This window comes from Cyprinodon tularosa, unplaced genomic scaffold, assembly GCF_016077235.1.
Source record: "Cyprinodon tularosa strain WSP-4 unplaced genomic scaffold, ASM1607723v1 ctg1061, whole genome shotgun sequence".
Lineage (NCBI taxonomy): Eukaryota > Metazoa > Chordata > Actinopteri > Cyprinodontiformes > Cyprinodontidae > Cyprinodon > Cyprinodon tularosa.
In genome coordinates this window covers 248,925-276,812 of record NW_024037851.1, presented here as the reverse complement: position 1 = coordinate 276,812, position 27,888 = coordinate 248,925, and the positions used below count along the sequence as shown (strand labels likewise).

The following is a 27,888-nucleotide window of genomic DNA, read 5'->3' as shown; positions in this document are numbered from 1 at the left end:
AGAAAGAAAGAAAGAAAGAAAGAAAGAAAGAAAGAAAGAAAGAAAGAAAGAAAGAAAGAAAGAAAGAAAGAAAGAAAGAGAAAGAAAAAGGAGTGGAGAGAAAAAAATCCAGTTGACTGCAATCCTTTGTTATTGTTGTAAGGATCTGTTTTATCTGCTGAAAGCACCACCCCACTCATATATCAGGACAAACGTGTTTTCAGCTGAAACCTTTAATAATACAGCTTGTGATGGATTATTTACAGTGGTCAATAGAATGAATGGCATTAGGGGTGTAGCTAAACATCTAAGGTAAGGTTTATAAAAGCTTGACACTTGATCAGCTCAGAAGACTCTGAAGATGGCTCTCCAAAAGCTCTCCGAGTGTGTTGCCTTGATCATTCTCATATGCCATGGTAAGAAAGAAATATTTTCATTTCATATTTTCCTTTCTTTTCCTCTGAGTAATATCAATTGCTTTTGCTAAGCACCAGTTTGGGAGAAAAGCTACAATTGTCTGTACAGTACAAAGAAATGTTACTGTTGTTATACTTAAAAAGTCAAGTAAGAAGAAATCATTAAAAACAAAAGGATCATTTATTTAAAACCACTTATTTAAATAGCTAAAGGTTTTTTCACCAATGTCATCTTTGCCAGGGAAGCATTACTTCATTACATATGATATGCTTAATAATTAGCCTTAAAAAAATTCTTTATTGATTTTGGAGTACATTTGAGTACATAATTTGTCAAATTGATATTAGACTATGTCAGTGTCACACTGTTAATCTAAATAGGCCAGCTACATAATCCTTTTGAAGAAATAGCAATAAAATATATTCAGTTTTGAAGGTATATAGATTATTGTAAAGGCCGGTTTAAATTCACCTTCCAAGCAAGATGTATTGTTGTAAGATCGGTGCATTCACAAACTCCCAAAAAATACATCTTGCCTGGAGCCAGCAGATGTGTTAGCATTGATACAGATGATGTTGTTACAGATGATGAACAGATCATTGATGTTTCGGGTCAATGAAATGCAGTGACGTGTATGATGTCAACACATCAGCATGAGGCAGAAGGTTGAAGCAAAACAAAGCTAGCTGCATTAGATTTAGCTGCAATACTTTTGCAAAAATTAGAAAAGGATTTAGTTGGTTGTACAATATGTCCTCTCCTGCCATTTGACAAGCACAGTTAATCCCATACAAGCCAATTTTACATCCTACACTGAACAGAAGACACCAAAGGAGGATGCTAGTATTTTCTCTGGTGGAAGGTTCATACAAAAAGCCTCCCTGACCTAGCACTGATAGCTCGTAATGTGCTTACAACCAAGATCAATCGCTGCTAGTGAAAGACAGTCTTTGTCTGTTCAGTATTCAGGAATGAATAGCACCGCAAGTGACTTTGGACAATACAATTTTTTATGAAAAACACTTAAGTTCAAGACCTAAACATCTGTGACTAAACACCATGGTTATAAAATCAACAGTGACATCGGAGTAAGTTAATTTAAGCTCATATATTTTTGGAGGTAAAGGCTCCTGAAATAATAATAATTTAACCTTATTGATCCACATTGGAGAAATTTACCTCTGCCTTTAACCCATTCAGTTGAGGAGCGGCCATCGTGGAGCGCCCGGGGAAAACTCGGGTGTTAAGGATCTTGCTTAGAGAGCCAGAGTGGCAGTCTGTGGGAGTGGGTTTCGAATTCACAATCTCAGGATTCCAGGCTCTATGCCCTAACCACTAGGTCATCACTCCCCTAAATAATTATGTTGTGCATTCTAAATAGTATTTTTTTTTTTTTTTCAGCTTTTTTAAAAGAAATGTAAAGATATGCATGCCAGCGTGAGTGTTTTTTTGAGAAAAAGAAAAGGCCATGCATTCAGCTTGTTAACTGCGGCTCACCTGCATGTGCAGTGCATATGAGCATCAGCCGATGCCCTCTCACCTCTGTTGTTAAGACAATACTTTTGCTGATGCTACATTAATGAAGTACATTTTGACTAAAATCGCCTAATGAAAATGACTAGCTGTGTGAATAAGTTTTGATCACAGGTTGGGTTGCGTCTATTACTTAGAGTTCTGGGCGGGGTTTGTAAATAAGCATAGTTCCTAGAAGAACAGACCGGTCTCGGCATTATTCACTTGGCCTGCTAGTGCTATTTCTTTTACACCCAATATGAATAAATATAGCTTTGAGGTAAAGAAACATTCTTGACATAAATTGCTTAAAATGTAGCTGTAAGGTTACCTTGTCATAGTGTGATGCCATAGTGTGATCTGAACGCCTGAACAAAAACATATATACATTCATTGTTGCCAGTGATAGACATAAAAAAAAAAATCCTTTCCAAATATGGCTGACTTTTTCAGAAGATATGAAACTCTTTCAGGGAAAATGGAAAACGTTTAGACTAAGATGTTAATGTAATAGATTTGCCTAACTGTAGGTACTAAAATACAGGGAGTTGGCACTATGTTAACTTATTACATAATAGCAGGTTTTAAGACTTAAACAGAATAACTGAAAAGGATGACTTAGGTTTCAGGTCCACATCCACAGGTTGTGATGTGATTGAGGATAATAATGCCACATTTAATGTAAAAAGCAAATTGAATAAATTAATACGACATTTTGCTACATTATGCTGGTGGAGATTCTCAGTCATAGTCATTCCAAAGAAAGAATTTTGGTTTGGTTTTAAATGTACTTGGATTTTGTGTTTGGAGAAAATCCCCTTGAGTTTTTCAGAGACTCCAGCAACATATGGGTTGTGTTCTGCTGCATGTCTTCTGGATTTCCTTGCTGATATGACAAATTCCCAGTTTGGGTATGCTCAGTCCCAGCCCCTGTACAGCAGAGCAAAGGACCTCGCCTATTCAGCCAGGCCAAGGATTCCCTCTAACGACCGACCTTTCAGACACTTGGGCATGGGGCATTGCAGGCTAACAAAAGAAGCCAAAACGACCCCCATCCCAAGGGGGTGGAGCCCGTCGTTCATTTCAGTTTGCATGTTTTTAAAACAAACACAAGGCTTCGTTGGGCTACTGTATAAAACCTCAAAATCACCACTATTCCTGACATTTTGATTTGAGATAGCTTCCTGGATGGGAATTGAAACGTCTTTAAACTTCGAAACAAAGTCCAGTAGATTGTTTTTCATTTTCTTTTGTTGGAATTTGCTACAGTAATTTACAGGGATGTTATGTAGTAGTGTAAATGAAAAAAATGTCTCTCAAAATAAGCATGACCTGGTAAAACCTTAAACAATCCCCAAGATATTTGGCATCACTGCAAAAAAAAAATTATTAAAGAAAAACATTGAATAAAAAAATATCAGTTCTCTTTTTTCTCATGCTTGTTATAAGTCAGGTCAAAACCTAATGTGGTTTTAAACTTAAAATATGGGGAAAGAAAAAGAAAGCAGAAAAAGCTTATGAAGTTTTTGTGCAAAGTCATCCAAGTTGCTTTAGTGGAAAATTTTCAACACAAAACCTAAGCATGCATTTGTTCTGTGTTCCAGGTTGTCAATCACAGGAGCCAGGTAAGTTTTAAATATCAGTTCTACAAGTTTCACCATTTCTTTCTTCTCAGCTTATGTGCTGTCTCTGCATATTTCAAGACAATTAGTTTCAGTTTTTTCCATCAGCTCACCTCAGTCCTACATGTATATGTAATTTTCTCCAATTGTAACTATGGTAACAGTATCATTTTAGGGCTGAAACAATTAAGTTGATTAATCATGATTAATCAATTATTTGAATAATCATGATGTAATTTAGTAATCATTTAATCATTAATCAGAGTATAGCGACTAACTGACAGAGCAACCCACTTCGAGCAGTAACTATACCAAAATTGTAAAAAAAAATTAATAAATTCGCCTTTAACAACATTGTCTGTCAATCTGCTCTATTCACTCTTCAAGACAATTTTTTTTATTTTCTAAAACTTCTAACAACGTGGAAAGAATATATATATAAATATATACACACACACACATATATATATATATATATATGTATATATATATATATATATATATATATATATATGTGTGTGTGTGTGTATATATATATATATATATATAATATAAACAGTGTTGGGCACGTTACTTTGAAAAAGTAATTAGTTATAGTTACTAGTTACTTCTCCCTAAAAGTAACTGAGTTACTAACTGAGTTACTCCACAATACAAGTAACTAGTTACTAGTAAAACTAACTATTGCGTTACTTTTGCGTTTCCCGCTCCCGTAACCCTCACCACCCAGCCCCCACCTTCTCGCCGTGTGTTTCCAAAGCCAGCTGAATAGAGCGGACGACAAAGACAAGAACCTGCAGAGAGTTTAGCATTTATTGCAACTCAGCGTAAATTACATCAGGGGGGAACGCCATGTGAAGTTTTTTAACAGGGCATTCAGATCTGGTGACTATATGAAATTATTAACTGGGGATGTCTAATTCTGAAATCCTGTGTGTTTGGGGTGTTATAGATACTGCAACATCTATCTATCCATCTATCTATCTAGATCTATACTCTGTGTGTGACATAAAATATGGATCTCCATCCCTGCCACAAAGGCCATCAAATAATGTTTAAAATAAAAAATACAGTAGGTTGAAAAGGCAGAGTATCCATCCATCCATCCATCCATCCATCCATCCATCCATCCATCCATCCATCCATCCATCCATCCATCCATCCATCCATCCATCCATCCATCCATCCATCCATCCATCCATCCATCCATCCAGATTTCTCCCTTTCTCCATTTAGGCTATCATTTGATCGTTCACGCTCTCCATAGTTCTCCTGTGGCGCGAGCACAGGGCGACTGTTGCGCGCCTTTAGCGAGCATGCGCGTTTCCTGTTGCTTGCGCGGTGAATCGTGCCGCCTGCGCTGTGCGGAGATGCAGGGGAAACCGTATGTGATGGGGAAACGCAGCTCGGCGTAGCACCGGTATTTCCATCTGGAAAACGCTGTTTTGCTGCTGGAGTCCTCCTCACTCTCCATCTCTCTGTGTGTGCTGTACGTTAACACCCACCAGCAGAAACACCCACCTACCCAACTGACAGACGGAATCTCACTATACATCAGCCAATCTCATCCTCCCCTCTCTCATGACAAGGCGCACACGAGTCCTATCATGAAAAAAGGTTCATTGTGCGACCTGAGTAACGCGCAGTAACGGGGTGTCTGCAATGGTAACAGTCAAAGTAATTAGTTAGATTACTCGTTACTAAAACAAGGTAACGGCGTTAGTAACACCTTTACTTTCAACGCCGTTAGTCCCATCACTGAATATAAACCTAACCATATAGCCAAAATCTAACCAAATTTTTACTTTTCATATTATTTATAAATCTCTGTGAATTTTCACAAATTTTGTACCAATCTAGGATTTTCTGGAGTCACCTAGCTTGTCAAAAATAAATCTTTATATTGAGTTTGATTATAGACATTTCTGTGTTTACCTGACCAGCTCATCTAATCAAAGTAAATCACTAAAACAAAGGAGTTTATACTTTTTTATTCAACATGAATGTTGGCAAAAGGTAAATCAATCGATTGCTAACCATCCCTAATGACATCTCTGGTATCATGTTATCGAATTTAGATATGAACCATTTTAATCTAGTCCATCTCTTTTCCCATGTTAGAATGTGGTTATGTTGCTACAAAAGCCCGAATCGTTGGAGGTCAGGACGCAATCCCTGGGCATTGGCCTTGGCAAGCAAGCTTACAGGACGCCGGTTTCCACTTTTGTGGAGGATCCCTGATCAATGAACAATGGGTGCTGACGGCTGCTCACTGTGTAGGAAGGTGAGATTACACTCAAAGTCCTTTAGCATTGTTACAATTATCTTGTCATGGGTGGCTTTTCTTTCCTTCTTTTAGCACAGGTGTGGACATACATGAATAACAGTGCAAGTTCTCAAAACTTTTTAAATGTAAAAAATGGTACTACCAACTGGGTTACTGGTTTTGGGGACTGTAGACCAGCCAACCACATTCAAGAAGAAAGCTATTTTTGTCTTTTCTCTTAAATCCGTTAATCTACTGTTCAACTATCTAAGAGCACAGACATCAATTGTATGCAGTGCTCTCTATTTGTGCTCTTCATCATACTCCCTAAAAAAGGGAAACCTCAGTTCAAAACTGACTATGTCTTGTAATCCCATACACTTGTTTATATGATTCCATTGAATTAAGAAAATTCAGTAACTGAGTTAATAGTAACTTTATTATGGTCAGATTTCAAATAAGTGTGCATAATAAGATCAATACCATTTAATATCCCCATTGTGAACTTGCTTAACAGAATCAAGTAGTTTGGTGATGCTTAAATATGTTCAAATGTCACAATTTGTTTAAAACTAAATCAATATTTCATCACACAAAACCAATATTTGCTGACCGGGTATGATCATGAAAATGTATAAATAGTGAACTCACCATTCTCACCAATTTAATGTTTTTTTTGTGTATTTTAGTGATATTCTTACTGCTGAAGTCCATCTGGGTGTCCACAATTTATCAGATCCCAACCCAAATGAAGTGAGTCGGGGGATTGTACAAGCCTTCTGCCATCCTGGCTATGATGCAATTACCTTTGAGAATGACATATGCCTGCTGAAGCTGTCAGCTCCTGTCAACTTTACAGACTACATAAAGCCTGTATGCTTAGCCTCAGGGGAGAGCACCTTTCTTGAGGGTACTAACAGCTGGGTCACTGGATTTGGAGACCTAGGTAAGTTCCAAAAAATGTATCTTGGTTATCAGTACTGTTTGTAAATTCCCAGCAGAACACTGAAATATTCCTTCACTTAGGTAACGGGATGGCACCTGACATCCTGCAGGAAGTAGAAGTGCCAATTGTGGGAAACAATAAGTGCTCATGTTACAATCAAGAATTCACCATCACAGAAAACATGATTTGTGCAGGCCTTGATCTGGGAGGAAAGGACTCATGTCAGGTGATCTGGATTTTCTTTAATCTGTAGGACATAATCTAGTCTAATGTCTTGCCTGGTAATGACTGAAAAAGAAATATCTATTCATCTTTCTGTCCAATTATCCAATCGGCCATCTACTTTCTATTTTTCTCTCTTAATACCAGGAGACCACAAGAAAAAGGCACTTAATAGTGTCTGTGTCCGGATGTCCACCCTAATCACTATATAGGGCACTCACTATATAGTTGTTACACCATTTTAGATGAGTGTATGAACAGCTAGTGGATGCAAAAGTAGTAGACTCGAAATTTCCCACTATGAACCTTGAAAAGTTGAGATCATCCATGGTCACTAGATGAGCAGATACATCCCAAAATAATTTGTGAGACCTATCCTCTCCTGCATCATGGTTTTTGTTGTGGGCCGGTGAGAAAGACTAAAGATGGCACATGCACCATGCAGGGAGTTATGTGACCAATGGGGAACAAAAACAGTGATCATCTGCCCGAATGGTCAGTTAACTGAGTTTACTATAAAGTCAACTGTATAGTCCAGTGGTGGCTGGTGGAGTTTTTTCCAGGAGGGGTTATAATTAAAAATGGACTAATACCAAAAATCAATCAAATGTATACTAAGGTATCACACCAGTATATTTACATGAATGCCAACAACAAAAAACATCATTATAACATTTTCTGAACAGTGCTTTAAATTAGTCATACCTGTCTTAATCCATGCTGGGTTGGATCCTGACATTTGACAAAGAATGTAGGTAAAGCAGAATAAAGCGTGGGCCTCGCTGCATGCAGTTAGCCAAGCCTTGTTGCTAAATAATTATATAAACCCGTCAATCTGTCTCATTTAGTAACATATGACTGTGAAGTCAGCACTGTGGCGGTAGGTGGTGTGCAAATGGAGCTGCACCGCAGGATGGTCCTATCTTTTGCTTTGCAGAGGAGCTTCTGCACAACTTTAACAAGAGTCTGTGGGCAAAGATTTTTGCATCCCAGGGGCAAAAATATGTCACCATTCCCACAACCAATGAAATAACTTTACTTTTCATTATATGCTATTTTGAAATATTTTAATTTTATAATTATATTTTTATCCAGTTCATTGGGCGGGGGGCACCACCCTGGCACTGTCTATTGGCCAGCTGCCAATTATATAGTCCCTGCACTATATAATGATAAAGAGTTTAAAGGCTTAGGGTGGACACTCACACACAGCCAGTGCCTTTTTTAAAGAGAAATTAGGAAACAAACAATATGAATAAAGTACATCATCCTTATGATTTAAATCTAACTGGCTTGTCTTTCAATGCAAAACCACTGCCACCTGACGAAAGACATAAATCTGAGAAATTAAGTATAAATAAGTCAATGTTTTAATATCTGTTTTCATTTAGAAAGCAATTATTCTCCAAGTAACTACCGGTATGTTAGACCTAAATGACAATCCATTAAAAGTCTTCTTGCTGAATAAAAGCAAAGTGCTTTCTCAAAACATTTACAATCTTATTTTAAATCATAATTATCTCATTAGTTGGGGACATATCTTCTAAAACTCTAAATGTCTGAGTGACCAGCATTTGGGTCATGCCTAGTTTTCTGTACAAACTGCCTGTTATGTATTAAGCCTCAGCCTTCATTCACAAACACTATGAAAGATGAAGAAAAAACATACCAATGTTTCTTCAAAAAATACTGCAAAACATTTGGAAAAGCTGATTATATGCTGGGAAAATATACTTTACCTCAATGGAATAAAAGTCTAACTCTTCATGTGTAATTTAATTTCTAAGGAAGGATTGCATTAGATGCAGTATGATTCCCAAAGACACTATACGCCATTGAACTTTAGAGCTGCAAACTTGCATTGTGTAGGGCAATTTTTAATGCCAGACTTCATATGACCAAAGCAAATGTACATGCAGAAATATGAAATAAGTTTAAATAAAAGTCTTTAAAAAAGTTTGGCTGGATTTTAAGCAACACAATAACCCTTACCACGCAGTCAGGATTTTTTAAGAAGGTTTAGAGAAACAAAATAAATCCACTAAAAAATAACAAATAGCTGAATCTAAAGAAATCTATAACAAGTTATGTCAACTTTGTTTAAGCTGCAAACCTAATGTAGCTTAATACATTTGTTATAATTTCTTTGTGGATGTAAATTACGTTTATTGTTTTTTAAAACCTTGGTAAATTACATTTAAACCTTTACAAAATATGATTACAAAGGACGCAAACGCAAGCAAGTTTTCTGTATCATTAGCGTGCTGTTGTTTGCTTGATATTTCATCAACAATTTGTGTGGCCAAAATGGGCAATGTTTTACTTCCTTTGTTTTGTCATCATAAAGGAAAAAAAAAACATCTTATCTATTCGCCAGTTTTAACTCCTCATTGCGGATGTCACAGCTTGTAAACCATAAAAAGTGAAAAATGACCAAACCAGAACATGTTATTGTTTCTGAATTTAATACAAAAACATAAGTGCTCACAATCACTTAAAAAAACTCTTCTGTTTCATCTATAGGGAGACTCAGGAGGACCACTGGTGGTTTACAATGGGTATGTGTGGGTTCAAGCTGGAGTGGTGAGTTTTGGAGATGGTTGTGCCATTCCAAAGAAACCCGGAGTCTACGCTCGAGTGTCACAGTACGAGAGTTGGATTAGGGACACTGTAGCTGCAAGTGAACCAGGCTTTAGTACCTTCACCTCCACAGGCACCAACTTTGACTTGTTCTTCATCTGTTCTACCTCTCCCTTGCCCACTGACGGTAGCATTTTTGACAGTGCTGACAACTTGAGTCACTTTACTCACCTTGTGGCTCTGTCTGCACTTGCTCTGGTTCTCCATATCTTTGTTAGTGTCAGGGGAAATTGAATGTATTAATTATGTTTCTGCTGTGCATTCATTAATGAGGTTGATTCTTTTTCCCTTTCATAGTCCTTCCCTGCAGCTGTAGTCACCTATTTCTTATTTACTTTGATCATTTAAAATGACATATGAAGGGTTTATCTAGATTATAGTACGGAATTTAATGCCGAAATCGTAGTCTATAAAGCTGTATTAAATCCAAATTAAAAATTTTAACTAATCAAGCACTTTGATATAGCTGGGTCTTAAGCAAATATGGGCTCATTTGCACTGATTTGTGAATAAATGTTTACTTTTAATCAAGCAATTCAAATGTCTATGCGTTGTGTTTGTTTTTTTAATTGATTTACTACTATCTGGGAGTAAAAATAAAATGCTTTTTAAGTTTTAGTTGCCTTTAAATATTCAGCATTTTTCCACTGATGAGAATTAAATTAAACTGTTAAATTTCAATATTGAAAAGAAATCTAAAGGACATGACTCACCAGGGCACAGCAGCAGGGCTGATGCTGCTTAGCTTCTCTAACAGATTACAGAACAATTATGCATTTTAAACGTTGGACGACCACCCACTAATTTTTATTTAGTCTCGTCTTGTTGACGAAAACTCACACTTATCATTAGCCATGTTTTACTCATCAAAGATTTAAGATGAACTACAGCTACAGCTCCAATGGGGGAATTAGTCATTTTATGAACAGTGACAAGAAGAAAATTGGCAGAAATGTCTCTCTAGAAATGATCTGGTGGCTGACATTCAAAACCTTATTGCTACAAAACAGACTGCAATATTTCTGTTGGCGTTTAGGGAACTTTCAGATGTTTGAAAAGGATGGAGGAGAGGAACTCCCTTGATGTCTACCTGGCTGGAACAAAATAACTTCCCTGCTGTTGGCCTGCAATGCTAAGCCTCTAATACTAAATGCTGGAGAAAACTCAAGCAGAGGTATAGGTCTGGCAAAAGTCAGGTAGAGTTTCTACCTAAATAATTTTTTTTTATTTGATGATGATTGATCATTTCATGTGTTTAATGATGAGCAAACACAAAGCTAGTAAAATGAGCGGTATAGTATGCTATTAACAAGTTTGAGCTATTGCTTACAAAGCAAGAACAAGCTTTTCACTAGCTTTAACACTGATATGACATTAATGTCCATATGTTTTCTCATATGCTCAATAGATTTTGATTACCAAATTATAATCAAAACTCATTTAATGGGAATCCTTATGTCTGCTATCTGCTCCCTCACAAAAAGTAGGTTAAGAATCAGTTGATTAAAGGTAATTCATTTCTGATTAGGCAAATAATTTAATAAAACATTGTTTGCAGTATTTTATTTCTATTTTATGTTTTATTCATCTCCTGGATTTGAATTGTGAATTGTTTTTAAAACATCTTAATTTCTCGACATTAGTTTAAAGCTAATTTGATCTCACCCAAAATTCTTCAAGATAAACTTTGGTTCTCAAAAACAGAATTCCAGATAGTTTCCCTTCTAACTTGAATCCTTATCCAGTTGCCTTTGCACAGTTTGGGTGATATCCATTTGATCAGAAAACACTAGCAAGACTTTTTTTTACTGTACTTTTTTTCCTCACCAGGGTACACAAGAATTTGACCTGTGCGTATGAATGCGGATGTAGCATTATTGAACATTATCAATTTGCCATGGTGTGTTTACCACCATTTTTAGATTAAAAGTTACACAAGCAGCAACATTTACTGGCTGCCTACAGGTGAGTCAAAAAGAGTTTTGGTGGAATTAGATTTGGCATGGTGATGGCAAGGTATTGATCTCAGTACAAAAGAAGATTCAAAATCATGTTTCATGGAGAGCTCGCTCTTGTAGCCTTTTCTGTTTTGCACATTGGACCCAAACACCAAAAAACAGGCCACTCTCACTCTACAGATTTTTGAAATAGTGACTGATTCAGACCTTACACTGTGGGTTCTTTATTGCCGCACTGTGGGTTACTTTCTCTTTCAACCAGTGAGCGTCACTATGGGTCACTTCTAAATGTAGTCTCATGAAAATGAGTGTATTTAGGTATTTTAAAATGTGCTTTTTTTAAAGGTTCTTTTTAAATTGATTTCTACAGCTAAAGAAATTGACAAAATGCATGTGTTTGTTCAAGTCTGTTCTGCTGATCTGCCACCAAATAATGAGTAATAAGAGTAATAATGAATAATAATTGCTCCAAATATGCTTACTGTTCTCAGACGGTGAATAGAAATGCAAAATCATCCTGTAAAGGGAGTATTATTCTATCATTTTAGTTAGTATTCATATAGTATAATGAAATAAGGCTTTGGTCTTTGTGCAGGAAGCTTTTCTGTATTAAAAGCCCTTGCTATGACAGCATTTTTAAAGGCTGTGTAAAGTAATACTTTTGTGTTCTCACTTTGTTGCACCGCAGAAATATGTTTAAATAATCACCCATCTTAATTTGAATACAAATGAGCATATATAATGGTGTCAAAAGTAATAAAAACACATCATTTTTCTCTGCCCTGAGATGCTTGGGATATGTATGCCATGACTGCTGAAGCCAGGCCTCTGCTGAAGGCAGCTGCATGACAGCATGAGGCCACACCTTGTTCCTGAGGTTACGGTGAACATGAAAGTGCTATGGGTTCTGCCAAGAACACTATTTAACCAAAGGCGTTTCAAAGGGGAGTGCCTTGGAGAAGCTGAACTTGGATCAAATTAGGGTTTCATCATAGCACGATAGTAATAAACACGTAGGCTTTAAATATATCAATAAAGTTCTTATTTGTCCAGTACAACCAATAAATCATATGCCTGCTCTTTATCTGGTCACCATACAGTACCTTCAGCCCATTCCTTTTACTTTCCTTTATCTTTATTAAAAACAGATTAGACGTGTCATATGAAAATGTGTTTTTCCACCTCACAAATAAACATTTTGTCGTCCGTAGTGTATTGGTAAAGTGAGATTTGCTGGTGTCTCTGTGCTGGAGGTGCAGGTTAAGTTTTTTTGTGGTGTCAGGGTAAAATTTGATCAGTACAATGTTGTGTGTAACTTTGAAGCTCCACCGGATCCACTTTGCTTTTAAGCAACTGAAATCCTGCCTGAACGATCCGTTCTAGTCTAGAGTGACATGGAGTTGAAGTGTCAGGCATGGAAAATAGAGCAACCAAGGAATTTAGAGATGCGTCCAGTGGCCGACGCTGTTGGGATCCTTCGCTCTGAATGACTAGTGTGCCTAAGATTGACCGTGGCAGCAGGGAAGAAGTGAAACCTCACCCACCAAACAAAAATTGGTTGAAAAGACAATAAAAAGACAAAATCATGTAAGTCCAAACAACATCTACATTTGATTGAAAAGTGAAAGGTGAAAGACTGTAATTTTCAGATCTTTGAAAAGATATTGAAAACTTTTAATGTTTTTTTTTGTTTCTTTTTTTTTTACTATCAAAGGTATGCAGACAGCAAATTGGGTTACAAGACAGGGTAGAAACATTTGGCAAAGTTCAGCAGGGCCAGGACTCAAACCTGCGACAACTGGTCTATGGGTCTGTTCTAGACTATAACGGACCGACCAAATTTAGTCTAAAAACCGACGTCTAAATGACGTCTGGTGTTTCTGGAGCAGGGCTATACACCCAAAAGAAATCAGACATGCAGCGATATTGAAACCACAATTTAATTCTGCTTCCACAGTGAAATCATAATCAGGAAGAGAGATCCAGATAGCATATAGCTTCAACTAAACCACTGATTATGGCCGAAATCTCAAAGCTATACCTTTGGAGGCACATAAAGTAGGTAACTTATTCAGACTTTTATGACCTAAAGAACATTTCCAGGATTAAAGGACTAATTTCCACCCATAGTATCTCATATAGTATACTCAAACTGTCTGCAAGCTAGTATAGTGTTTATAAAAAGCAATCACTTTTTACCTAACCCCAAACCAATCTTAGATTTGGCAGAATGTTATTCATTTATCTTTTTTTTTTAGCATAATTTCCTTTATGTTTTGTGTCTGATAAAATATTTTATATGTTCTGTTATAGTTTAAGAGCACCAGTTGGCTACGACATGGGATGCAGCATTTGTACTCTGATTGACATTAACAATGACTACAGTTGTGACTATAGAGTGCAGCTCTGCTTTCATAAAATTAAAGAAAATAATCTCACCGTATTATTTATTTGTTTTTATATTGCTTTTTTGTTTTGCTTTTGAAAGATCTAACACCGGGGAAACGAGTCATTGTTTGGATATGTGACAGACTGACACAGAGGTGAAAAATGTGGCAGTTCCTGTAAAGATTGGGTCACTAAGTATAAACAAAGCAAATAGGGCAGTGTTCTAAATAATCTAGGTGAAACGAGTTACATTTCAAACCTAAGCTGAACATGTAAAAAAACTGCGTAATAGTTATATGTTCACTTTATGGAACATCAAATACAATTACCAGGCAGACCTAACTTATTTTTAGCATTTGCTGTAGCCTAAGAAACAGGAAACTCACTGTACTTTTTCAATATTTTACAACCCGAATGGGCTATATTCCCAACTCCACTACTTTCCGAACTTTAGCCAGCTCCTTTATTTCCATACGAAGACCAACTGATTACTCCAGATCATTCTGTCCAGTTATGACATACAGGAAGCAAAAGGAGCTGGCTGAAGGTGCAGAAAGTGGTGGGGTTGGGAATATATATCTGCAGTGTTTTTCAAAACTGGTGCTCAAGCTACACTACCCTGCAAGTCTCGCCTGTTTTCCAGCTTTCATTTATCTGTTACCATCTGATACCAGCTGGGGAAAATAAGACATTTTATGTGGTTATTTATATCAGCTACACAAAGATGCTGTTTTTAACTCTTAAGGGAGGACATACAAAGTATGAGTTTTGGTACAGTTTGGGCCAATTATACAGCCATGTAAGAATTTTTTGGACAGGCCAGAGGTTCAGCTTTATCATGTGCTATACATCACCTAGTATTCAGGACGTAATGAGAGGCAACTAGCCCCTCAAATCTACCTCCTGGTTGGGTATGGTATTGATGGATGAAAATCAAACATGTTTAAAATTCAGTCAGCCCTTGTGAGGTGATCATGAGCATATCATGGTATTCAACCAGAGTTACAAGCTGATTTACCACAACCTTGTGCATTGCGCATGTGAAAGCAAGGGAATTCCTCATGTTTCTTGACTTTACTTCTGGATAGACAAGTATGACCAGCACAGAGAGATGATGCTGGTCCGACATGAGGACTTTGGTCATACATTGTGAGCAGTTAGATCCCTTCAGATTATCGAGCCATACATTGTTAGAACGTCAGCTGTGAACTTTGAAACCCTGCAGTTTTGTTGAAGAGTTTAAGATGTAGATGAGCACAACCATTTAAAAAATCGTACAGCGTATGCCCGCCTTAAAACTAATGGTTAAAACAACTCCAGGGCCAAGCGGAGATTTATAAAAGCTCTGTTTTTGAGCTTGCGTGTGTATAGGGAAAGTTGGTTTTTATGTCATGCAGATCACAGTCGGCAATGAATATTTCTGTGTTGCATCACATGAGCAACTAATGTTTATACACTTGGCCATAAGGTAAAGTTAAAGAGGAATTTCGTGAGAGATGTGTGGGATTTTTACATTTCTTTAAACACTTTTTGTTTGCACTCTCGATATGTGATCCAGGATTTTTATCCATAAAGCTTTCCTAAGGATTCTTACAGACGGAAAAATTCCAATGTTGCTGTACACTGCCCCCTATGTATCTTGCATATTTGAAAACAACACATCCGGTCATGTTGTGGGCTGGATGGAAATGTTTCTTTAAAATCTCCCATGTGTACCGAATTAGCTTTTTTTTTTTTTTTTTACTGCGTAGTGGAGTATTTGTTGTTGTTTTTTTATACCCTCCTACATGTGGATTACGCCTTTTGAAATGGACTAAAGCAATTAAGTCCATTTGCATTACATTATCTACATTACATTAGTTAAATTACATAATTTTATTTAAATATCTAGGCACATTATGAAATACTTAAAAGTTATTACACTATTACACACTGGCTAGGACTGCAGAACATATCAGGTAAATCAAATAAGGAGGAAATGACAGTTCACCAGAATATGTCTCACAATGAAGGTTTAATACCAAACATCCCTCAAACACTTCTTAGACAGGTTTTAATGGGCTATATGCCCAAATCCACCATTTCCTGAACTTTAGCTTGGTCCTTAGTTTTCTGTCTTTCATTACTAAACTGACTGATTAATGCAGGTACTGTAAATCTAACTTCAGTATCCATGATCTCTTGTCATTCATTCAGTAATGAATGACAAGAAACAAAGGAGCTGGTGGAAGTTCAGTGAGTTGTGGAGTTGGGCATACAGCCCGTGGATGCCAAACACCAACACAACCTTTGTAACATGGAAAAAGTTATATTTGATCATTCATCTAAGCATTATTTTATAATTACTTATTTCTCTTAACAAGAGAATACATATTTCAAAATATAAAAACGTGTTTAAAAATAGGCATGCATGAATTATGGCACAAGTCTTTATATATAAAAAAAGTAAATTCCCAACTCAAAGTTTGGAGTTTTTTCTACAAATATACTAATTTAAAGAAAATACTTCATGTTTTATACCCATCCTTATCGGAAGAATCAAAAGATTAATAACAAATGCCTAACAAAAGATAGATAATGAGAATGACAAAAAAAAACAATTTGAAACAAAAGAAACATGACTTCATCATTCTTTACGAGTGAAGTAGGTAAATCATGAAATCATAAACTAAATTGATTTGGTTGGTCAACCTAGCCATTGTTCTTGTTGTTGACCTATGCTTGCATAAAAACAGTTCTAAAGGTCCTGTTTTATTGGCGGACACTTCCTTATTCTTTCCCACATTCCACTAACCTTATTTTCATGAATAATTACAAAAAAAAAACACAAGCATGTGCATTCTGGATCAACTGCAGCTGTCTGACTGACATTTTAGGCAGATCTGTAAAGATAACAATGCAGTACTCCATTCCACTAAAGTTGAATGCATTTGTTCGTTTTCAAGGTCCTGCTGAGGCATTGGTCCTTTAAACCTCGAGTGTTCTTCAGTTGCTATAACGTAATTTTTGTGATGTCATCTTTATCTTTATGAGCTTCTGAACAAATGGTATAAATCATGTTCGGACACAGAGCATTTCTGAAGTAAAATTCTAGTAGTAAATAAAAAAAAATAAATGTACTTGTTACAGTTTTGACGGATGGATGGATGGATGGATGGATGGATGGATGGATGGATGGATGGATGGATGGATGGATGGATGGATGGATGGATGGATGGATGGATGGATGGATGGATGGATGGATGGATGGATGGATGGATGGATGGATGGATGGATGGATTTGGAGTTTATTCCTTGACACTAACTAAGCTTTGCAATTTCAATCCTTGCTGAAATAAATTTTGAACGGTTCCTCCATGAGAGCGCAGCCGAAACTCAACAGCTTTGTCATTTAGCATACTACCTGGAGAGAGAGCAGAAGGGCTGTTTCAATGTTGAAAATGAGTTACACACACAGAAATACTATGTTTCACTGATCCAATGGATTACAAATTAGAAGGCTCAATTTTAACTGTATAGTGGCACAGTTTTTAGTAGTGCCAATGCCATTTTTTGGCCCTGATACGTATACTCGATACCTGGCTGTGCAGTATTGGCTGATACCGATACCATCTATTTGAAATGAATGTATGTGTTTATATATAAAGAACTGCATACTGCTTGGATCTAAAATAATTGCCATCATGGCTTTGTCAAGCTGCTGCCTACCTTTGTGAAGCAGGAAACAGACTAATACAGTGAATCCAGTAGAACTTTTTATTGCCGACCTGGAATGGGTGACAATAGCTGAATAAACGTACGGCTTTAAAATGGTATCGGTGCCCTATTAGTTTGTACTCGCCGTTACCGATACCACCATTTTGGTGCTGGATCAAGGCCCCGCCAGATACTGGTATCGGTGCAACACTAGTTTTTAGCACCGGAGTTTATAGGTTCAAGCCATGTATGTGTGGGATATCTGTGTAAACTTTGTATGAAATCATCAATATTCGGTCAAGTGTTGTCTCTAAATTTTTCTTAGGAGTGAGTGTGTGTGTGCCTATTATCTGGGATAACCTGCAATGGACTGGCGACCCATCCAGACTGTGCCCTGTCTTTCCCCAATTGACTGGTGGAGCCTGGAATTGTGACCCTGGCAGACAAGCTGTAAAAGCTGATTGGATCAACACCCGACTATGAATTTAATTCGATGTAAACCATCGGTTTTTGAAATCGAGAATATTTTGAAATGCTGCACTGTGCAGCGGGGAGGTTTGTTTCTTTTTTTCACATTACATTCATGATTCATACAGAGGAATCGATGTCTTATTATTTAAGTAAGTGATGAATTTAATATATATCAAGTGTTCCTACTAATATTTATTTAAGGAGTAAATCAAGTTAGGTTTAGTGGTAATTGTACTTTAGATAAAATGATAATTTAACTACCGAGGTGTAAAAAGTTAACTGAGAAAAAGAGATTCAAGATTAACTTAAATTAAATTGTTCTTTTTATTCATTTCTGAAATATATAAGGTGGATGACATACACGCTAAATTGAGTTGTTTATAATTCCCAGCAATTTCATAAAAAAAAAAATAAAAAATAGCTTTGCATATTCTACCTAAAGCACGGACTCAAACCAAAAGAAAAATCCATCTTGCTCTTTCTAGAGTAGATACCTTTGATTGCTTGGAAGTCATAGGCCCACAAGGCACAAGACACAAGACAAGGCATAAGAAAAGATTAACTGACAAGAATAGAGAAAAAAATGCACACACTTTTCTACAATAAATAAAATTCCCAACCATGTATCTATTTTCTCACAACTCTCCTGGTCTATCATGCTAAATGTCAATAAAATATCCTCGCTCTTGTGGTTATCATGTAACGAAAAAAAAAAAAAACAGTTTAACAAGTATGAATAGTTTTGGAAGGTGCAGCAAGCACAACAATGAATCATTTCTTGCACTTACGCAAAGATAGTTACATTTTAACTTTCATTTAGGAGAAGAAATACTACTTACTTTATATTGCTGTTAAAGTTTAGTTGAGTTAACCTATTTTATCTGCACAAAATATCTACAACACAATAGAGAATGGAAAGCATTATAATGGGGAAGGAGCTGAACCTATAAATGAAAGTTTTTTTGAAATTTGAGGCTTGGCATACTTTAGAAATGACTTTAGAGATGGCTCTTGAAAAGGTTGTCTGGATATTTATTGATGACCATTCTACTATACAGTGGTAAGAGGTATTTTATACTTATATGCATTAATATTTTCTCTTGTTATTTCCACAATTATCTAAGTTACTTTTAATTTCAAAGAAGTTAAATATTTTATGCTTGCAGCCAAAAACAAAGTTTAAGTTATCTTCCAAGATTAAACTAAGTGGCTTTCTTAAGTAAACATATTAGATGTATGCAAAAATGCAAACTGAGCTCAGACTTCAGGACAAACAGGTTTTTGGTTACACCTGCTTAAAGGGGGTTGATGGTGGTATAAAAGGTTCAGGTAGAATCTGGCATTTGAGTGGAACTGAATGTTCATTTGTATCTTCATCAGGGAGGATTATAGTCTAAGTGCTATTTATCTTACATTACTTTGAAAATGACTCTCCAAAGGCTGTTTGGGTACTTAATGATGATCAGCATGCTCTGCAATGGTAAGAATTAATGTTGCATTTATTATATGTAACCTTACAGGATGCCTAATGGCTCTCAACACATACATCACATATAAGAGTTCAATTTTTTTTGTGGATTCAAAGTTTGTCGGGAAGACTAAACTATACTGTACTGTTAACTCACTATTTTTGCTTTTAACGCTGCATGACTGATCGTCACAAACTTGTACAAGTAGTGTAGAGTGAAACTTTTATGTTTACATTCTCATTTTAAATTAAAGCATTTCACTAGATGTTTTTTCCACTTTTACTCTGTAAGCACAAATCCATACACAATGGGGAATAAATAATGTTTTTTAACCCTGATAAGTTGAAAGTAACAACTGATTGGTGGTAGTGATAACATTTAAACAAGTCAAGTCAGCAGACGTTTAGTGATCAAAAGAAATCGACAACAAGGAAATGCCATACTACCAAGTGGATGTTAAGTTAATGCCACTTTGATGAAAATTGGCTAAACAGGTACTAGTAATCAGTTTGACATCTTATTAAATCAGCAATATGTCTGACCATCTCTATTAAATCAGGAGTTTTGGCAGTTTTTTGCTCTTGAGCATATAAATTTAAAACAAGGCCAAGAGGCAAATAAGAGGCAACTTTTTTATGTCTTCAAAAATTACATTAGAATGGAAAGGTACTTATCCTCTTACTGATTAAACAGTAGTTTTTTTGTTGTTGTTTTTTTCCCTCATACCTTTATGCTTTGGATAATTAAATATTTTGTTTCATATAAATGTAGCCTGGCTTAACACAAAAAAAAAACTGCTTTGACTTTTGTGCTGCTTAATAGACGTGAATAAGTGTTAAATCTGTAATAATAATAAGTGTAAATTCTGTCTAATAAAAAAAAAAGAAAAATGCATAATAAAGTCACACATACTTATGCAGGTGAGCAGTATTTCCACAGAATATGAAGGTTTTGGAGAGGCCTAGTCAAAGTACACTCTTAAACCAAGATACTGTGACATGGTCTTCGACAGGGTGTCTATGCTCAAAATATATACAGTGTGGATATTTTAGTCTATGGGTACTTATGCCACCAATGGTGACACATATTTACTTAAATCTTTTAAGAAGCAGACTTACCTGAATCTTTCTGCAAGCAGCTATGTTGGAAAATATTTCATTTAGTTTCCTTCTCTTATTTCCCACACTTGCTCATGACTAGCTTAACATGACTCTCTCTTTGGCATTTCAGGTTGTCAATCAAAGGAGCCAGGTAAGCAATATATTTAACAAGTTTTGTTCTGTTTTCTGACCTACATCACACAGAAAGATAAGTCAAGATTGATTCCAGAAATGGTTGGGCAAATGTATGTTTTCCTTTTCTAATCTATTAAATAGGAAATTTAGGTATTGTCATCAGGTAATGTAATTTATTTATACTTTTTATCATCATTGCAAAAATAGGAACAATTCAAAACAGCTTTTAAATGAAATAAAAAAGTACAATAAATTCAGTGTTAAAATATCACAAACTAATAATTGAGTACCAAACTATGGAGGATTTTTCCTTCTAAAATCAATAGTAAACATTTCCTATGTTGAGAGCAGGTTTCCACTACTACCATTTAAAACTTGTAATGCTTGCATTAAGAACTTTAAATTTGCTTTCTTGTAAATTTATTGTCTTCTCCATCAAACCTTTGTTTTTGCTCTCAGATCTAATGCTTCTTGCACAGATATTTTCTTCTCTAACATATTTCCTTCTACTGGAATGCAAGCCATTCCCTGTTCGAGTCAGCGGTACATTCGTAAACCCATTGGCTGTGTTTGTGGATTTTCTTCATTCTCTCTTGCACTGGAGTTAGATCATTGCCTAACAGCCTTTCCAGCCAGTAGAAGAACTGCTTTGGGTATTCTCTTCTTTGATGGAGAAGTGAATATATTTTAGGGAAACCAGAAGTGCAAATATAAGTTTTGAGTGCAAGTAGAGGAAGTCCCGCTCTCAAGGTGCTCTTGGTTATGGCATAAAAAAATCTCCATAACAAACTGCCACTGCTCTGTTGTTTATAAATAACAGTATGAATGAAAATAATACACCTTATAAGATAATTGTCCATCAAACGCCTTATAAGATAACATTGGCCACAAAGAAATAACTGGATCAAAGTGAAATTGAAAACTCAAAAAGAAAACTTAAAAGAACCAAAACCATGACAGTCATAGGCTACTTTCTAAACATGTTCCCTCTCTGGAGAAACTGGTGAACCGAGGGACTTCCAACACCAGGAGCTTTGTTTGGCTTTCCATATAAATCAAGCACTCAGACTCGCTCTATAAAATCCAGGTCTGCTATGTTGAAGTAAAACCCTTAAGCAGAAGATAATATGGAAGCATTTCTAATTCAATGATGCAGTGAAGCATCAGGAGGAAACCCTTTTCCTCTGCCATGCGAATTGCCAACAATATGTCAAACAAGCAACAGTGGCCAAAGGTTGTGACAAATTTGACGGAATTGTGTTTGCTGTGAACAAACTGTCAGATCATATCATTTTATAGATATGCACACTTGCTCTGCTTTCACTCATTCTGGCTTTTGTCCCTTCTCTGTTGCCAGTATGTGGTAATGTACTAGTAAAAGAGTCCCGAATCATTGGGGGTCAGGATGCCCAGCCAGGAGCCTGGCCCTGGCAGGTCTTTTTAACTATAAGTAGAAGTCTCTGTGGAGGATCACTGATAAATGATCAATGGGTGCTGACAGCTGCTCACTGCATAACCAGGTAAGAGTAGTTGTTATTTTGTATCTGTCTAAGTGGTTAACTTAATGATTTATCAGGTGATTTCATGGTAACATGAAACAAAAGTCAAGATTTTAAGTCAGACTGACTGTCGGAATGTTAGAGAGGATAAACTTTTGAGCAATGCACAGTACTAAATGTCAAAGATAGTGAAGATATTATCATACTATGAATGTGAAACAGTGCTAATGTTACTGGGAATATGGATTGTATGATTAAAGTTAGTCTGAAACTACACTTCTTATCATTACCTGAGCTCAAACTTTGCTGAGACTAACACAGTGGAATTAACTTTTTTTGTAATGCATAATTTGTATTGTAAGTATGTGAAGAATTGGAATTATATAAATTTATAATTTCAGGTTCCAATCTTTGAGCATCTTTGACACCTAACTCCAAGTCACCTACCTTTCTATGTACTTATATATGTGTATCAATTGAGAAGTGTGTCTTTATTATGGAAAGTATTGTGAACAACTGACCTGAACAGTAAATGCATTCAATGGTTAAATATTCTGTATTTTTAACAGCTTTATAAACTGGCCAGGATGGCCAGGTGCTTAGTTTCATTTATGACCTATAATTTTGTTTCTCTTTCATACGTATTACAACCAAGCAAGTACATAGGCATTTTCATGGGTGTCTGTTAAAACATGGTTTGTAAGATAAGCATTCATCCTACTCTATTGCTCTATTGACACCTAAATATTTGATTCTTTACTCAAAGAGATGATCTCAACCAAACAGAAGTCCAGCTTGGTGTTACAAGACTAAATGCTTCCAGCCCCAACAAAGTGACTCGAAAACTGTCTGAAATCATCTGCCATCCTGAATACCAGAGTGATACATTTGAAAATGACATCTGTCTCTTGAAGCTTTCGTCACCCGTTAACTTTACTAACTATATACAGCCAGTCTGCTTGGCTTCAGAAAACAGCACTTTCCATGATGGGGTTACAAGTATGGTCACAGGTTTTGGTGTTACTGGTAAGTTACAAGATATCTCTTTTCTCTAAATGTAACACTCATTGATTCAGTACAAACATCACATTGAAATTATTATTTTCTCTTAGATGCTGGAGTAATTTCCAACACCCTGCAGGAAGTAGAGGTACCAATAGTGGGAAACAACAGATGCAAATGCTACTACCAGGACTATTTTGAGCTTTTTATTTTATCTGGGGACCTGGACACAAATAACTACTTGTGTGCTGGACTTATACAAGGGGGAAAGGACTCTTGTCAGGTAACTGCCACTTTTTCATTGTAGTGTTTCTTTCAAACTCACTGACAAATTACATGTACGAATATAATGTTATTCGTTTGAAACCTCCGGTTTCGTTACATCAGCTTGAGTAACAAGTAATAACAAATAAAACTCTTTATTTTCATTCTACCACATACTGAGATAAGTGCATCTAAAAGGGGACTAGTTTACGAAATACAATATACAAGATGGAAAAACTATTTTCTTTTTAATTTTAATTTTTTAAAATATATATGAGTTAATAAAACTACACATGTACGTAACTATTAAAATTGCTTCAGGTTTGTATATTCAGCAGTGAAGATCTTCAGCCTATGTCCAACTGTTTGATGTTACTAAAACAGATGCTAAACTAAAGTATTCTGGAATACGTCTGAATCCCTAATAAATCAGTCTAGCTATCAACAAGGGAGTTTGTACAACATAAACAGAAAGCTTAATACACCACACCACATGAGGAAATAAAGAATACAGCCACTTCCAACTTTTTTAAAGCCTCTTTCATTTATTTCCAGCAATTTATTTCCAGGGATTTTTTTTTTTCAAATTCTTTGTTAGTAGTGGTATTTATGAGGTAAATCACAGGATCTGTGATGTTTACATTTGCAAACCATAGCACATTTAAGCTGTTGTTCTCTCGTCATTTCATTTTGTGTGGGTGGTTGGCGTAGTTGCAAATTTTCAGTTGACTGATACAGATAGTCTATCGGACTACACGTGTGGAAGCCAAAAAAAAGAAAACACTCCCATCAATATCAGCTTCATGTGACAAATGTGACAAAGGATAGGCCTCTACAACTAGATCTGCAGCTTAAACGATCATTTTTGCCAAAAGCACAAATGCCACTGTTTCTTAGTTTGTACGATAAATTATTTTTTTCAGTTCTTTCCCAGAATTTCTGCAGTACCCTTGCAAAACTTCCTAAGAAAAACTAAATAAAATCCTATGTCATCTCCAGGTCCAACTCCTTTGCAATTCTGAGGGTAGTCTTCTGGTTTCTCTTCCACAGCTAGGAGGAAAGTCTTAGAGGATACTTTGATAGGCTGAGTCCATGGGCTTACTTAGTTTAATTTGGAGAAAGTATGCCCACATTAGCCATGATTCAAACTCATATCACCAGTAAATTAACTAAATTAAACCCTGATTCCTATTTACAGATAAATAAATAGCCTGGTTACACTAAATACAGTGATTGATCACTAGGTAATGCTATAAGGCAGGAAAAAAATCTTATTTGTTAGGGCATATTCATTAATGAATTAAGGTGGGCAGCCACTATAAAAAAAAATTAACTTAGTTACATTGAACTTATTTCCTTTTATCGTTCACAAAAAGCACCATTTGAAAAAAAGATTGTGGGCCTGTACCCCCTTTGACCTGATGGTAGGTTAAGTCGTAGACGAGTGGTGTCTGCTGTGCTAATACGTAGTTTTAGATGTTTTCCTACTGATTTCCAATGATGGCTCAATAGCAAATCTTTGTTGAACTGCAAACATTTGAATAACCTCTTATACAGAAGAAAGTTTTAGAGAATGCTTAGACAAAAGGTAAGACCAACTAAATTTTGTAAAGCATTTCAGTAAAGTTTTACTGAAAACTTTTTTTTTACTGCTTTAATCAGGATATTGCGAATCATAATGCTTAATTTTCTATCTGCTTAAATTAGATATTGTAAAACCGCGTAGTGTTTTCCTGCAGTGGCACAACTGAGTAAAACCATATTTGTATACTTTCGCCTGCAAGCTGAATTCTTATGTGATTTCTTAGTTTATAACATCCAACAAGCCATCTTGTACTGCAAGCTTATCACATTCCGATTTTATGGTTTAAGAAGGGACATATACAGTAGCTGTGACAAAAGATGCCAAACCCACAGTTGAACTAATATAAACGTAGCAGCACAGGCAAACATATGCACAGCTGCTGCTATCACATCTGTTTTCCCAGAATCTTTGATTTCATCGTTGAAACAGGAACGACAGTAGTGAAAAAGCATAAGTTGGACCAAACATCTACCAAGGAGCTGTTTTACCCAATCAATTCAAAAGGCTCTGCTGAAAGCCACTCTTTTCCATTAAACATTTTCAATAGAGTAATTCCAGGTAAATAATGTGAAGAACTAAACTTGAGTGCTTATGAAAAACTTGTTTGACCATGACCCAAAAAGTGAGAATGTAAAAGTTTATATTAAAAAAATTACATAACTCTTAACCAGCCACTAAAGGCATCCAACTTTTTTCCCCACAGGGTGATTCAGGGGGACCACTGGTTGTACAAATCCAAAATAGTTCTACGTGGGTCCAGGCAGGAGTTGTGAGTTTTGGTGAAGGCTGTGCTTTACCAATGAGACCTGGAGTCTACGCTCGAGTGTCCCAGTACCAGAGATGGATCAGTGACACGGTCACTGGCATGGAACCAGGCTTTGTTACTTTTACCTCCACTGGCTTGGACAGCGACTTAAATTTCAACTGTGGTACTACCAGCCCTGCTACTACTGTCAGTACAACCACTGATGACAGTATTTTTGGCAGTGGAGGAACCCTAAACCAATTCTCTAACTTTATTGCTCTTTCTATTCTTGCTCTTTTTCTTCATGTTCTTGTTGGTAGTGTTTGAAGTTAATGTTTCACTAAGAAACATAAGAAAATGTAACCAATCATTAACTGGAATCCTGGAAACGATGTGTTGTTTATTAAGTTAAACAAATAATGCAACATTATGATCTTGCCAAGTACCATATTAACGTTTGGGCTGGGTTTATTTGAATTACTACTAATCAACCATAATTACTACTGGACAAATGTATTTTTTGAATATGTGTAACAAGGGATTTCTGATCAAAACAAAATAAAAAAATGTAATTGCTTTTGCTCATGTGTGATTACTTTTTTATTTAAAGGTCAGCAAATAATGACACAAAATCTGAAACTCCTCACAGTTTTTTTGCTGTTGTTTATTTTTGTCACACCTAAGAATATCATACAATTCAATTTCAAATAAGAGTTTTTGAGGGTTCATTTATTGAAAATGAATGTCAGGCTTTAGTTGATTTAGTAGATGAGCCATATGTCTTCAGATAATTCAAGGCTAGGACGGTGAGACTAATGTGAGTCATTCTTGGCCTCCTCAAAGAAACTATGTGCGGGAATTTACACTGGGTTTACACTGAACACAGTGTAGGTGCGGTGCGGGCGTGCTGCAGAAAGTTATAAACACTGAACACTGTGATCAGGATGTCCCTGCTGCGGCACCAGTTACAGAAAAGACACTTGACAGAAAAAAAGTTAATGAAGGTTTACGAGTGTTGTCAGTTGTCACGTATCTTCCAGAAAGACTATGTTGAGCTCATGGCCTCTTTAACCATACCCACAATGATTTAGGTTTCAGCTACAACACATTCAATATAAGCTCAGCATTAAAATTAATCATCCTCAACCCACTTGAGGAAATTGGAATGGGGAAACTTAGGTTGATCACACCACAGAAAATAATAACAGATTCAAACTTGAGACAAAAGCAGGCATACTCAGTACCCTCAGACAATACAGGAGCCAGAATTTGTGCAGGTCACTCCATCTAAGTGACCTGCACTTGAATCAACAGACCCAAGGAAGCCATGACGGTTTTCAACAGTTAAAAAAAAAAAAAAAAAAAAAAAAAAAAAAAAAAAAAATGAACCAATTAATCGAATCGTATCATGGTGTATTCTTGAGTATAGAAAATGATCAAATTGTTGGGTCAGGAAATCGATACTGAATTGAATCGCCATGATGGGTGTGATTTATACCCCTACTTAGCACCACAGAAAATAATAACAGATTAAAACTTGAAACAAAGACAGGCATACTCAGTATCCTCAGACAATTCAGGACCCAGAATTTGAGAGGAACACCAACATGGTACCATACCATACCAACTTTATTTATGAAGCACTTTATGCACCGGACAGGACCAAAGTGCTGTACACAATCATAAAATACAATAAAATTATAAAATAAAAATAAAAAAAACGAGTGTAAAATACATATTAGTGTACAAAGAGAATAAAACAAAGTAAAACCTCTCAAATTGTGCCAAAAGCCAAGGAAAAAAGATGAGTCTTAAGAAGGGACTTAAAAACAGCAAGAGAAGAGGCCTGTCTTATGCTCAGAGGCAGATCATTCCACAGCTTAGGAGCTGCCACAGAAAAAGCACGGTCCCCTCTGAGCTTGCATTTTGTCTTTGGGACCCTCAGAAGCAACTGATCAGCTGACCTGAGGGA

General features: G+C 36.2%; 1 protein-coding gene across 1 annotated transcript; it reads left to right on the top strand.

Annotated features, from left to right (window-relative positions):
- Positions 1–250: 250 nt before the first annotated feature.
- On the top strand, positions 251–26,497 carry LOC119785163 (transmembrane protease serine 9-like). Its single transcript, XM_038287619.1, has 11 exons — positions 251–395; positions 3,513–3,533; positions 5,652–5,814; positions 6,486–6,742; positions 6,823–6,968; positions 9,488–9,836; positions 20,817–20,837; positions 22,179–22,341; positions 23,087–23,346; positions 23,433–23,605; positions 25,875–26,497. Exons 1-11 carry the CDS (start codon positions 341–343, stop codon positions 26,241–26,243), a joined length of 1,977 nt encoding a protein of 658 aa, XP_038143547.1. The 5' UTR covers positions 251–340; the 3' UTR covers positions 26,244–26,497.
- The last annotated feature ends 1,391 nt before the right edge of the window (positions 26,498–27,888 follow it).